Source organism: Anabrus simplex, chromosome 1 (assembly GCF_040414725.1).
Source record: "Anabrus simplex isolate iqAnaSimp1 chromosome 1, ASM4041472v1, whole genome shotgun sequence".
Classification (NCBI taxonomy): domain Eukaryota; kingdom Metazoa; phylum Arthropoda; class Insecta; order Orthoptera; family Tettigoniidae; genus Anabrus; species Anabrus simplex.
Genome location: NC_090265.1, coordinates 104,080,161 through 104,094,243, shown reverse-complemented (window position 1 = coordinate 104,094,243; position 14,083 = coordinate 104,080,161). Strand labels below are relative to the sequence as shown.

General features: G+C 38.2%; 1 protein-coding gene across 1 annotated transcript in view; it reads left to right on the top strand.

Annotated features, from left to right (window-relative positions):
* LOC136857464 (sodium/calcium exchanger 1) overlaps positions 1-14,083 on the top strand; it is a 250,240-nt gene that overhangs the window by 126,291 nt on the left and 109,866 nt on the right. Inside the window, exon 5 of the mRNA XM_067136181.2 lies at positions 5,846-5,965. Coding sequence (XP_066992282.2) covers positions 5,846-5,965 — 120 coding nt within the window. The remainder of the gene's footprint in view (positions 1-5,845; positions 5,966-14,083) is intronic.

Here is a 14,083-nt window from a genome sequence, read left to right as displayed (position 1 = left end):
AGCACTCTCTAAGTCTCCATGAAGATCGATCCCTTTAGGTTAAAACTCACGGCTATTTTTAGTGGTCTGGCTGATTGTTCTAGAACAATGACGTCCAGACCCTCTTGAATGGTGGAATCTTACGTCATTAGGAAGTAATCGGATTGATTTATAGGAATTAATCTGATTGATTTATAAATTTTCAGATAGGGGTGACAACTAAAAAATAACACAAAAACAACACGATCGAGAACAGGCCATACATTGATAATGCCGATAGTTCCATTCTCGATACTGGAGGCCACTTACTAGCGTAGTTCATGGCATGTTACGCTGAGCCATACATTCACAATTCTAACGACAAGGTCATAATACGGGATAAATTATTGAATGTAAGCTACAAACTAGCGGCCAAGATTACAAATATTTGAAAACGGGTGCATAATGGGAAAAGGTTTTAATTTACAGTAATGTTTGTCAAGCTTCCTTTCTTTAGGTACCGCTTGCATAACAGAATGCCATTCACCCCATCTCTATATTGAGTATCAACTTCAAATAATTTCATTCTATGGTAATATACCGAACGATTCATCTAAGAAGTTCACCTTAAATCCGGATAATTCCCAGTGTCATCTACAGGTGCAACCATATGCAATCTGTATGAATTCAATATAAATAAGTATTTAGGATTACATTAATGTAACATTTTTAAAAAGGTTAAGAGTGCCATTTTCTCATACTTCAAACGACGACGAAATTTTTATCATTTTGTAGGTAATTATACTACATAAAGTATCTATAATTGAACGTGCATCTGCCAATTAAATATATTAGCCGATAAAGAATCGTGAGAAGTTACAGCTCTAACTTGAAAGTCGGTAGATCATGCGAAGGCGAAGCATTCATTTTCCACAATCTAGTAAAGTGGAGTTACGCCATTTTTCGTCTTAAGAGCTCATTTAATATTTATTGATAATATACATTTCCGGTAGCTAAATTGTAGATATTTCTATCTTAGATCGTTTGAAATGCTACTTGTGTTACCCAGTGTCATCTACTGGTTACACTCCTTCAAAGGACATACATATGGAATATAAATATTTTTTAAAACTATTTGGAGCATGAGTAACAGTATAATTGAAAATTGATTAAATACTTGCATTAACATATCAGTGGAAAATTACTAGGTTAAATATCCTCCAAACACTTTATGTTATCGATTTTCTGTTTTTGCAGACTTAAGTCGTACTAGCATTGATCGTTGAGATAGACGGATCATTTTTAAATTTTAAATAGATCCGAATTACTTTCATTTAATTAAATGATTTTCCATGTTTAACTCAATTTAGCGGCGTGATCATAATTGATCAACTGCGCCGTTAGAACAAATCTAACATTTGAATTTTTGTTAAAATAACTCCAATATTCCTAGAATATCTCGTAAATGTATTATTAATGCCATTAACGTTATAGGGGCTATTGAGAAGTCTGTTGCTATAAGGTAAGTGAATTCGTCCATCTTTAGGGTCTGAGATTGCGAAAGCAGCTTTAGAATACCATCTCAGCATTTGACGGAGGTGGAGGATGGTCATGGTAAAATAGAAACCCGTATCTATTGTACCTTTCCCTGTCCTCAATTTGCCTAGCACAGCGGAGACGTGCGTGGTACGTTCAGGAATGAAAATGTGGGTCGAAAGGTCTATTTAAAATTAACTTAAAATCATAGGACAGGTTCTAGAATGCATTATTCGTAAATGAGAACTCGAAGAAATAAATGGATGGAAGTGTTTATTAACAATGAGCATGTGAAAAGAATGATAATCTTGCCAAATAAAATTCAATTACAAAAATATTACAATATAATTCGCCTTCACAATTTTTTCTCGAACCCAAATTACAATCATTGCGTGGAATACGGTGGTATTAATGTGTTTCTGACGTAGGATTCAAACAAATTAAACTGCGCATGGCATGTAGCCTCGATCTGAATCGTCCCTATACATGTAATATAATTATAGTTTCGCACATCTCGGTCTGAATAAACAAATCCGAACTAGTCGGTAACAAAATATAACTAACACTTGCTAGGGACTGGCATATACCCCCAAAAATACGCTGAATTTGCAATCATGGGATCCGCCCGGAACAAATTGGAGAGGGAACAGAAACTCACAACCAAAATACAGCTCGTTCTGTAATTCCCTTAATCAACGATGCAAACATTACCAATGGACAAAAATATACATCGGACAAACACATACAAGGTCAAAATAAACATCTCCTGAAAGGGAAAACAGATATACATTCTAGATGTCATCGTCTGGGCTTCTTGGTCTCGAACTTAAGACCTCTATGACTCTGGATGTCAACTGCCATGTATTACGAACGGCGGGTAACTGCCGGCTAAACTTAGCAAGTCCTTATCAGCTGTGGAGAGAAAGTAAATAGCGAAATATTTTTACATGCACACAGAAATAACCCGCCTCGGTCTGGATAACAGGGTAGTGTGAATACCCAATTCATTCATTGTGGCTCAGTCGGCCAACGTCGACAGTCTACACCTGCGTTGCCACAAAAGACGTTCTCCTCTCGGCTTTCAAAACCATTCTCGTTCTTCAGCACATTGTCAGAGAGGCGGCTCTCTGAGCTAAACTTGCATCTCATTATGACACATCAAAATGTGTCCCAATATTATGCCGCAATCAGGCCTCACATCAGCCTTCATTCAAATACACATTTCGCATCTCTCATGAAGATAGCCTGCTCTCTTTACGGCTTCTCACGCCTCGCATCTAAATACAGAGGTTCGAATCTAGGCTCTCTCTTGGCCTAATCTCGCATCTAAGCCTCCTCGGGCTACTCTCACCAATATCTATCACACACACATCTCGGTTCATTCCGGCCACTCATCTACCCTCTCTAGGTTCTTATCCCGCACACGGATATGAATTAGTCAGTTGCGGTATTATATAAAAGACCCTCTGTGAGTCACAACGGTGTAAACATCGCTCTGGTCTCGCTGCAAAGTGAAAAACTTGCCCCGTGCGTAATCATGCACATCCAAATGCTGTTAACTATGTGGTCTCCGATACCGGTTTCCCCGTTCGAATCTCTAGAAATTGGTTGACCTCCAACTCATTTTGAAGACTTTAACACCACTATAACCCTCGCGTCCATACATGGCGCATAAGAAATCTACATACAAAATCACGTAATAACCACTAAACTACCATTACGCTCATACCATCTAAAGCAAAGCTAATAAAACACATGGCTGGCGCATGCCGTCAGCCCCAACCAATTACTTAACCTACACTTGAAATAAACATGCCTATAGTCTTACAAGTTGCATGTTACAATATTTACATTACTGAAAAGGCCCTGAGTTGGATCTATAGCTACAAGTCATGCTCAAATGCAGTTCAACTCATCTGAAATCCTCCGTCATTGCCTCAGCACGCCGTCTGGGGGTGCGTTGTGGAATTAACACATTCTAGTGCTTCGTACACTGAATCCTGAAAACTGGCATTTGACTCCTGAGGACACCATTACAGATGCCGTCTTCTTCTTTGTTTATCCTTGGCAAACCCTGAAAACTGGATGATGAAGTATTACACTCCTCTGCGCTGCCTTTTATGTATTCGCGTTCAATGCCATGACCTAGGCCAGATGTTAGTGACTCAATCTGCTACTAATGATATTAGTCCAAGCATGATTAGAGCCTAGTATGGGTATTATACCTGGTTACAAAAGTTCCTTACGGCAGTTAACTTTCGCGAACCGCACTAAATTGAAGAAGTTGATCTAGTTACGATATTTATTTACTCACAGTAAATGCTCGGGTGAGCTAATCTGTTCCCTAACTATAGCTTTCTAATCACTTTGTTAGAGGCATTTCGTCTCGAGGTTTGATATGAGCGACACGCACTATACATTGGTCTCTCAGCAATTAGAATCGAGCTCACACTACTATCTACGCTTTATACTGTAGCATCGCCACTTTCCGTTGGGCTTGGTACATCCCCGCTCTCACAAAAGATTGTCTTTGTGTTACGGCCGTGCCTTTACAACGGCTGTTTGAATTTAAGTAAGGAAATCTTTAACATGCCTACTTGTCACCGATATGGTGCAAATAGTGCTCCATAATTCCAATCAGTGTTTTCCAGTATTATGCATTCGCTGAAACTTGTACTCGTGTACATTGTTGGCACTAATGGCTTCACGTAACAAATTCAAACATCTCTGTCTCTGTCTCGCGATCTTCTTTCTCTTACTCTGACTCGCTTGAGAACGCTATCTATGGGGTCTTCACGAGTAAGTTCAAAATAAAACTTGCTTTTCTTGGGGTTTCCATGAGTAACAGTCAGGACTGCAGCTTGCGCTACGTGGTTCGTCTCCCCTAAAGCACGGAGTTCGGGCTCTGCATGGTACTATATTCGAATATTCTATTAACATAAATGACGATATTTGGACCGTAATATAGTGATACGGTACACTATTGCGAGTTGATGAACAGATACAGTAAGGCGGAAGACCAGATATTTTCACTGAACCTTGATATTTTAATGAGAGAAACATCTCTTATTACAGAATGTGTGAGAGTGTGTGACATAGCTATTATTCTTGGCAGCCCATGCTTTTAGCACGAGACTTGAAAAGATATGCTGATCGAATATTTTCAGTACGTGAGTAAAGGTTGGATGGAAAACACGATTAGAACGACCACTTTCATTGTCAGAATTTTAACCTGAATCTATGAAGAGTATAATTTCCAAGTCCTGTTCCTATCGCAGGAACCATTAAAGTGTTTAAATTTCTACTAGTGATAATATTACAACCTTCCCTTAGGTACTGAACTGGAATGAAGTGGATTGAGTGAAGAGCTGTACATGTATTATTTTTAATGTTGCATATTTTAGAAAAAAATGCCATTAAAAATTGCTCTAAATTAGAAACCAATCAAGCGAAATACATTTTTCTAGTTCAGTAGCTGCATTAAGGCCTAAAATAACTCTCTGAAAAAATGATCTCCTTAGCTTGTATACTTCATACATGTGGGAAAAGCCAATTTTCAGAAACTGAGTTCAAAGTAAGACACTCACACATTTACCCATACCGGGCGAGTTGGCCGTGCGCGTAGAGGCGCGCGGCTGTGAGCTTGCATCCGGGAGATAGTAGGTTCGAATCCCACTATCGGCAGCCCTGAAGATGGTTTTCCGTTGTTTCCCATTTTCACACCAGGCAAATGCTGGGGCTGTACCTTAATTAAGGCCACGGCCGCTTCCTTCCAACTCCTAGGCCTTTCCTATCCCATCGTCGCCATAAGACCTATCTGTGTCGGTGCGACGTAAAACCCCTAGCAAAAAAAAAAAACATTTACCCATGCCAGCACCTAAAAACAGTCTGTCCATAGTCAGCATTATCTGAATGTTTGTCATGACATTACCGGCAACTTCTCACACACAATTCTGGAACAAATTAGTGAAAACCACAGCCTTATAGATCAAACGGTTACAGAAATAAGTAACCTCAAAGAGAAGTATGCCCGAAATTATAAAATTTCTCACTTGCATACTAATATTCTTTTTTTTATTTTCACGGATAGCGTATCACAATAAATTATACACCATTTAATTCAGCAGAGTCCAAATAATTTTATGAGACATCATTTGGAAAAAGTCATTTTTTAAAACTAATTACTTTCCCACTTCCCTTAAAAGGAACATAACATTCTCAGAATGTTACATATTCTCTGGAGTACTTCATGTTGCATCATCCCCGACCATGAAGTACTAATGAGTCTCTCTTTGTTTAGTGAGTCAACAAAGAGCGTTGAACTCGGCTAACTCAATTAATGTCTCCACAGGGGATGACGGAGGAGGGGATGAGGACGACGATGATGAGAAGATGCCATCTTGTGGTGACTACATCATGCACTTCCTCACGCTCTTCTGGAAACTGATCTTCGCCTTCGTACCACCAACAGGTAAACTTTCCGTTAATTTTAAAATAACAAGTATCTTTGTATAAAATGGGTTAAACAGATACCCTAAAAGGATCACTATTTATTTCAAATGGTGGGATTTTTACCTTTGATTTTAAATGTCATCAATAGTTAGTACAAGTAAGTAACGCTGGCAAGCGTAGATAAATATATACTGTATTAAAAAAATTCCACTATTTTAAAAATCGTGACAAAAGTTCAACAGGTATAACTACGTATTTATTTATTTATTTATTTATTTATTTATTTATTTATTTATTTATTTATTTATTTATTTATTTATTTATTTATTTATTTATTTATTTATTTATTTATTTATTTATTTATTTATTTATTTATTTATTTATTTATTTATTTATTTATTTATTTTATGTTAACGAAACTGCTATTTCATTCGTGATTAATAATTAGTATCCGACAGAAATGTTTAACCATATTTTTATATATAACTCTGAAATGAAATTTTAAACTTGAGTTTCATTACGATAATGTTTTTTGGCAGAAAAGTGCCAATGAAGCAATATCCTTCATGTTAATACAGTACAATAATTATACTTTTGAAGTTTCAGTCTTAAACTTTCTACTGTGCACGACAGCTGTTATTGTGTTCAATATAATTTTACATTAAATAGTTCAGTGATATCAAGTCATCATGGATTTCAGTATATAAAATACACTTTTCTTCTTTTTCAAGTCAATATGTTATCGTTTCTATAATGCATTTTCTCTGAAAGGTAATGATTTCATGAAATGAAGTTATGAGGTATCAGGAATGAATTATTAAGTTACATTTTCGAAGAATGTATCTAAATAGAATGTATAAATAAAGTTGTAAATAGGCCAATTCCGAGATTGTTCTCCGTTGCTATACTCTGTGTGTGCCATTCACCAAATTACCTCGCTGCTGTATTGACATTATTTTAATGTTAACTACTCTTGAAAATAAAATTATTACATACAGTTCTAATGACACAAGTACGTAGCAGTAATATGAATAGTCTTAAGAAAGAAAGAACCTAGTGGCATTAACATGATTTCGAGAAAAAACTAAAAAATGGCTTATTGTTATAACAACTACTTTTCATTAAATACTTTGTAGAGACCAAGCCTTGAAGGGATTCGGCCTTAGACGCGTCCGGGCTTAATCCCACGGATGGTAGTTTCGACCGAGTGTGTGAACCAAATGTCGTACTGAGCGGAATTAATACCGCGACGTTCTTGTCTAGGAAGTCGCATCGTTTCACCATAAGGATATCCTAGTACATGAGAAAGTGTTTGTATCTCGCTCTGGTAATGCCGACAACGGTTATTTTCATGGGAAAACCTGGCATGACTCAAACGTCTGCTATATTAGTGGTCATATTTAGAGCATCGCGCCAATCACTGCACTATAGACTATCATGGTATGTTATCCATCTATTCGCTGAATGTTTTTCTTTAAGTAAGATAACACCTTCTCCTTTCAAATGTCTTATTTTTCTAGAATCCAAACGACCATTCTTGGAATTAATAAGCTGTCGCAAGGTGACATATACAGTTTTTGCAGGCAGTTGTTACTGTCCTCAGTGAGGTGTCTGCTTCCAAAAATGTAAGGGTTTCTATTCATACCAAGGGCGCCAATCTATTGCAGGACAGCTTTTTGTTGTGATCGCAGAAGTCCTGGAGCTTTTACTAGACATTTCACCTCGTTTACCATCATAACATCTCACAACATTCTCGAGCTCATTTTTCCAGTCGCTTACAATCCTGTAAAATTTATTACTCTATTATTTTTTCTAACAAACCTATTTCTGTTCTTAGAAATCATTACAAGGTCTTTACGTCTTGTATTGTTTTCACAAATCTGCCCACAAATATTCTTGCCGTGAGTAAAGGTTTTCTTCTTTAGAAATTCGTATATACGTTTTTAAACACGTTCTTTTCTTCTCAATTTACAACCCTCCAGACAATATACAACAACAACAACAACAACGGTTACACTGAAACATAATTCCGAACTGAATAATATATCTGTCAACAATAGAGAACAAGTGAGTGCAGAAAATGTGGTGTCACAAAAGAATGTTGAGGGTGAGACGAGTAGATTGGATCAGAAAATAAGAAGTACTGAATGGAGTTGGCGAGAAGAGAGCGATTTTGTCAAAATTTGACCAGAAGAAAAGGTTTATAGGATGCATCCTGAGACACCTAGGACGTATTCCGTTGATTATTGAGAAAAATGTAGGGGTGATGTACGTTAGGAGTAAGCCGATATATGCATATGAGATACAAATTACTATACATGGAGGATGCACTAGTTACGTAGGAAAAATGTTAACACCGGATAGAATGGTATCAAACCAGTCTATGGACTAATGACCGAAACAAGTGTAGAAAACAGTTATTGCGAAGGTCATGAATAGTTCTCTAGTTGATAGGACTGAGATATTTTCAATTCGGCCTTTCATTATCTTATATATCATATTTGAATCACGATACACTGAGATAGCGTAAACCGCACTACTCTGCATAATAATAATAATAATAATAATAATAATAATAATAATAATAGTAATAATAATAATAGCTTGTGGCCTCCGAAGAGAGGCATGGTGCAAGTCTTTCGAGTTGACGCCGTAGAGGCGACATGCGCGTCTATGAGGATGGGGCCCTACCTATGATGATTCTAATGACGAAGACGTCACACACACATCTAGACCCCAAACCATCGGAATTGATCAATTAATGTTAAAATTCCTGACTCGACCGGAAATCGAATCCGAGGCCCTTGGACCAAACGCCAGCACCATTTAGCCATGGAACCGTACTGCTACAGAATGAAATACCAAATTGGAATCCTCAATATACAATAAATGAAAAGCCATATTGGTTTACGTTTCAGTAATAGAAAAAGTCAAACCCCATGGTGCTACCTTCCTGACGGACCTTAACCTACCAAACGACCACTGCTCAGACCGAAGGCCTCCACACTACGAGGTGGCGCTTGGTCAGCGCGACGAATCCCCTCAGTCATTATTCTTGGCCTTCTAGACCGGGACTGCTATCTCACTGTCTGGTAGCTCCCAGCTGCTCTCTTTCAGGCTTGGTACGCCTCGAGTTACTCCTCATATCCAGGCAAAATTTCCTAACCCAGCCGGGAATCGAAATCATGGCATCGGGGTAAAGGGTAGGCAAGCTTACCCTTAGACTGCATGGCCGCTGACGTCTCAGTGGTATGAAGAATATCTACTAATTTCTTGTTATGTAACACAATAAAAATCCACTCATTTTTTCATCTCTCTCGTGCATTATAGAAACTAACACAGTATTGATCACTGAGTACCTTTGAGAATTTACAAACAGCTGTAGTAATTGATTCCTAAAATGTAGATGGACAGTATGTATATTTTAAGCTAACTGCAATCTCTTTTATACAGTATATACTGAATTAATGCATTATAGTCTGTAAAATATTAGGGTCAGTCAGAACAATAGAAAACTTTATCATCGTACATATCATTGTTTGCAATAACAGCTGTCCAAAACATATTCCTGGAGTATTCGTTGGAACTCATAATTTTCTAAGGTAATTGATATTATTAGTAATATGCTTGCTATGTTACTTGCCTTCACAGTTGTTTAAATTAAGTATTTTTCTTCAAGAAATTGAAATACAAAATTACATTTGAGTGTGTGAATTCGAAATCTTTATGTTGCTAATTTGTGTTCTTGTAGGTATCCATTGGATATATTTAACATAATATTACATCCATATGGTTGCAGTACATTATTCCATGTATGTTTTAATATTTACAGAATAATATACCCATGAGAAGAGGATGCTTAATGTTACGATTACTCCCAATGTCATTTACTTTGTACAGATAATAAGGAGCTGTGTTTCCCATTAAATGCATGTGTGTTATTTCAATTTTTTGCTTTGATAATTACAGGAATGCACTCCAAATATTTAATAATCAATTTTTCTATTGATATTTTTTATGGTTTTGCAGGTTAAACCACAAGATTCTCCAAAGGTTCATCTGTTATATACTAAATTATACCATATTACAGCAAAGTGTAGCGGCCGTATTGTGTGTTACCGAACTATATCTTTCTTTTTAATATTATAACAGGAAATACCGTATGAGGTTTATTATGGAGAGTGGCCAGTCGGATACAATATTCATTTTGGTGACTTAATGTATCTGTTATTTCCTTCTGCTCCTGTTTATAAGTACAGTGAAACCCCGATTATACGCGCCCGCTTATACACTATCCCGCATATAACGTGGTGTTTCTTCAGGTCTCTGCAAACAGAACTCACACTCCCAAGTTGGGAGCCCTTGTGGCCCCTTTCAGTCACCTCTTACGGGATACCGTGGATGTATTCTACCACCCTCAACCCCCCATCCAGATGTGGTGCAACTCGTTTCAGGCACACCCCCAATGGAGGTGAGCTACGTGTACCATTTCATCCACATACCAGCCCTCCCGCCATTCTTAAATTTCTGGCAGTACCGGGAATCGAACCCAGGCCCCCGAGGACGGCAGCTAACCGTTACACTACGAGGCGGACATTCAATCACTACAACTGCGTCACTGACAGGATGCAAGGGGAGGAATATAAAATGCCTGAAATATATTTAAATATTTGAACAAGTTTTATAGTTGTTATAGTACGCATTTGATTGTCTTCCGCTTATAACGTGGTTCCAGTCAACACGCGGTTAAAATGCGAACCCTTGAAGACCGTTTTGCAGGGTTTTTATTGCGATTATATGTCATCACAGCCGTACTGATAATACTCACCGATACAAGTGCGTTGCTCTATATAAAGTCTGCATCACCTAAAATTTGCACCCCAAGTATTTATGAAATGACAGGTAATATTGTTGCGCTGTTTTCACAGAAATGAAGTGTAACGATAGGCTCATAATTATATCCCATACACACACTTTAATGTTTATGAGAATGTGTATTGTTTCAGAAAGTATTTTTCAAATGGAACAATGCCCGTTTATTTGTTTGTTTATTTATTTAATACAGTCTACAACACAGAAATGCTCCAATTACAGTATACTAGGTAAAAATTAAAAGCGACAAAATAAGAACGTAAAAGCAACGAAAAACGAATAATAGTAATAGTAATAGTAAAATTAAACTAAAGACTAAACTAATATTTAAAAAGGTAGGTAGTCTTATGTAACGTTACAGTAACATGTATAATCATTTATAGAAGGTTATTAAATTAAGATTCATTAAGGTGACCATATTGGTAACAAAGAACAAAATAAAAAATATCTCCTTTTTTTTGCTACTTGCTTTACGTCGCACCGACACAGATATGTCTTATGGCGACAATGGGATAGGAAAGGCCTAGGTTTTGGAAGGAAGCGGCCGTGGCCTTAATCAAGGTACAGCCCCAGAATTTGCCTGGTGTGAAAATGGGAAACAACGGAAAACCATCTTCAGGGCTGCCGACAGTGGGATTCGAACCACTATCTCCCGGGTGCAAGCTCACAGCCGCGCACCCCTAAGAGCACGGTCGACTCGCCCGGTAATCTCTCTCTTAAGAGGACTGTTACAGTACATGAAGGAGATTAAATAAATCTACAAATTGCGAAATTCGGATTTTATATTATGAACAGTTTTTTTTTTTTTATCAAAACAAGAAATGTTGAAAATTTAACATCAACGTCTATGCCCTTTCACATTGACATTAACAAAATAAATCTAGAGCAAATTAGAATGTCATTAGTGTTTGGTATTTTTCATTATTGTGGTACAAGTAGTTTACGAGCAATCGCAGTTTGAAAGTTGTAAATAAAGACAGCTGTCTGCTCCATTCAACTGCTGAGTTACGAGGCTACGATGTTCTTCTGTTTGTTTCCTTTACAGTACATTTATTTCATTGCGACTTCGTTGTCAGTTACTTCCCGATAGTTCAAGAAATAGGATGTGATGAAAGATGGTATTTACCTACAACCTGTGACAATAAAATTCGGTGAATGATGTCAGAACGGGCGATCCGGCAACACTGGCGACACGCAACGCTGCACCTGCGTAGCAGCAGGTTGTGACCACCTCCTCCCAACGTTGTTCAGTTGAGCATCGTGTGTGTGCCGTGTAAGACCTGTTTGACACAGTTGCGTGTTTATTGCGTTAGTTCTGAACTGCGAACAGGAGCATGAACGACCAAAAATCAATGTACAGTTTTGTTTTAAGCTTGGCAAGACACCGAAAGAAACGCATGCGATGCTGGTACGTGTTTATGAAGATCAAGCACTGTCCTTGAAGTGTGTGTGTACGAGTGGTTCGCCCGTTTTCGAGGAGGCATCTCTGACAACCCCCGTAGCGAAAGACCGACGACCACCGTCAGTGACGTAAACATTGCGAAGGTGAGGACATAAATCACGAACGATCAGCAATTAACTGTGCGCATGATAGCGGACGAACTGCAGATTAACCGTGAATCCGTGCGACAAATCGTTACCCAGACGTTGGGGAAGAGGAAAACGTGTTCTCGTCTTGTGCCACATCACTTGACTTACGATCAGAAGCAGGCACGTTTAGAGGCTTCACAGGATTTTGTCGAAACGGTGGATGTGACGCCAAATTGCTTGAACTGTATTGTCACTGAGGATGAAACCTGGTGTCTCAGGTACGACCCTGAAACGAAACGGCAAAGCATAGAATGGCGTTCTCCAGGATCCCTTCATCGGAAAAAAGGTCAGAGCCGAAAAGTCACGCATCGCTTTGAAAGGAAAGAGATTTGACGATATTCCTGACATCCAACGAAAGGTGACGAGGCTTTTGAACACCATCCCAAAGGAAGCCTTCTTGAAAAGTTTCCAGGACATGTATCGCCGATCTCAGCAGTGCATATTTATGGGAGGGGACTATTTCGAAGGACAGGAAGGTCACTGTCGTGCATTGTTCATCTATGTTGAGAGTACGGTACAGTACTATTCACCGAACTTTATTGTCACAGGTAGAGTGTTGAAAAATCCGATATATTAATGGTGTATGGTGAATGTAGGAAGAGTGGTATTCGTTATTGTACTCTGTACGCAGAACGATATCCAATCTCGCCGCCCATCTCGACAATTATTTGTGAACCTCTTCAACCAATTACGTGAAACTGGAAATGTAACGCCCAGAAAACGTAACAGAAACAAACGAGTGAATAGAGAATTAATATTCTAACTGCTGTTTCTGTATATCCGCACGTTCTTTCCAGTTCAGTCGCACGAGGAAATGTCATGAGTCAGGTAAGTTCTCTCTCTCCATCAAGAGCTGTATGGAAACGATTTTTAGAATCGTGTTAACTTTTTTACATTGATATTAATACAAAATATACAACATGTTTATCATGTATATTGTTTAGTAATGAAGCATTATTTACAAATCATGGCCAAGTAAACTTCCGAAACGTGCACTACTGGTCCGTAAACAACTCCCATTGGCTTTGTCAGGTTGAACACCAGCATCTATGGAATTTAGTTGTGTGGTGTGGAATACTGAACCATCAGCTCATAGGCTATTTTCTCAAAGAATGAACACTAGATACTCAAACTTATCTCATTCTCCTAACAGAACAAATTCTGCAGATGTTAGTAGACATTCAACTGCGGATTAACAGGGAAATATGGTATCAACATGATGGCTGTCTAGTGCATAGTCCACGACATACTACAGCTTGTCTTCGCCGATTGTTCCCAAATCGATTGATTGGACGAAGGGGACCAGTACCTTAGCAGGCTCGTTCACCGTATTGGACCCCTTTACAACTTTTCCTTCGGGGAGAGCTAAAAGACGCTGTTAAAGTGTGTATGCGGACTTCCGACTACACCAGATGATATGAAACGACACATTCCCGCTGCTTGCGCTGAAATTTCTTATGAACTGTTACAACGTGTGCGTCAATCTTTACGCAAGTTAGTAGACTGGAAGCTTGCATTGAATCTGCTGGTCGTCATTTTGAACACAACCTTTGAAGGTCAATTTTCTTTCTTCTCCAGAATCCTAAGAATTTGTTTATTAAATTTTATCTTTATTTAGTGCTGACACATGGAACCGACAACTTCCGGTATTTACAGTTTTCAAACTACGATCGCA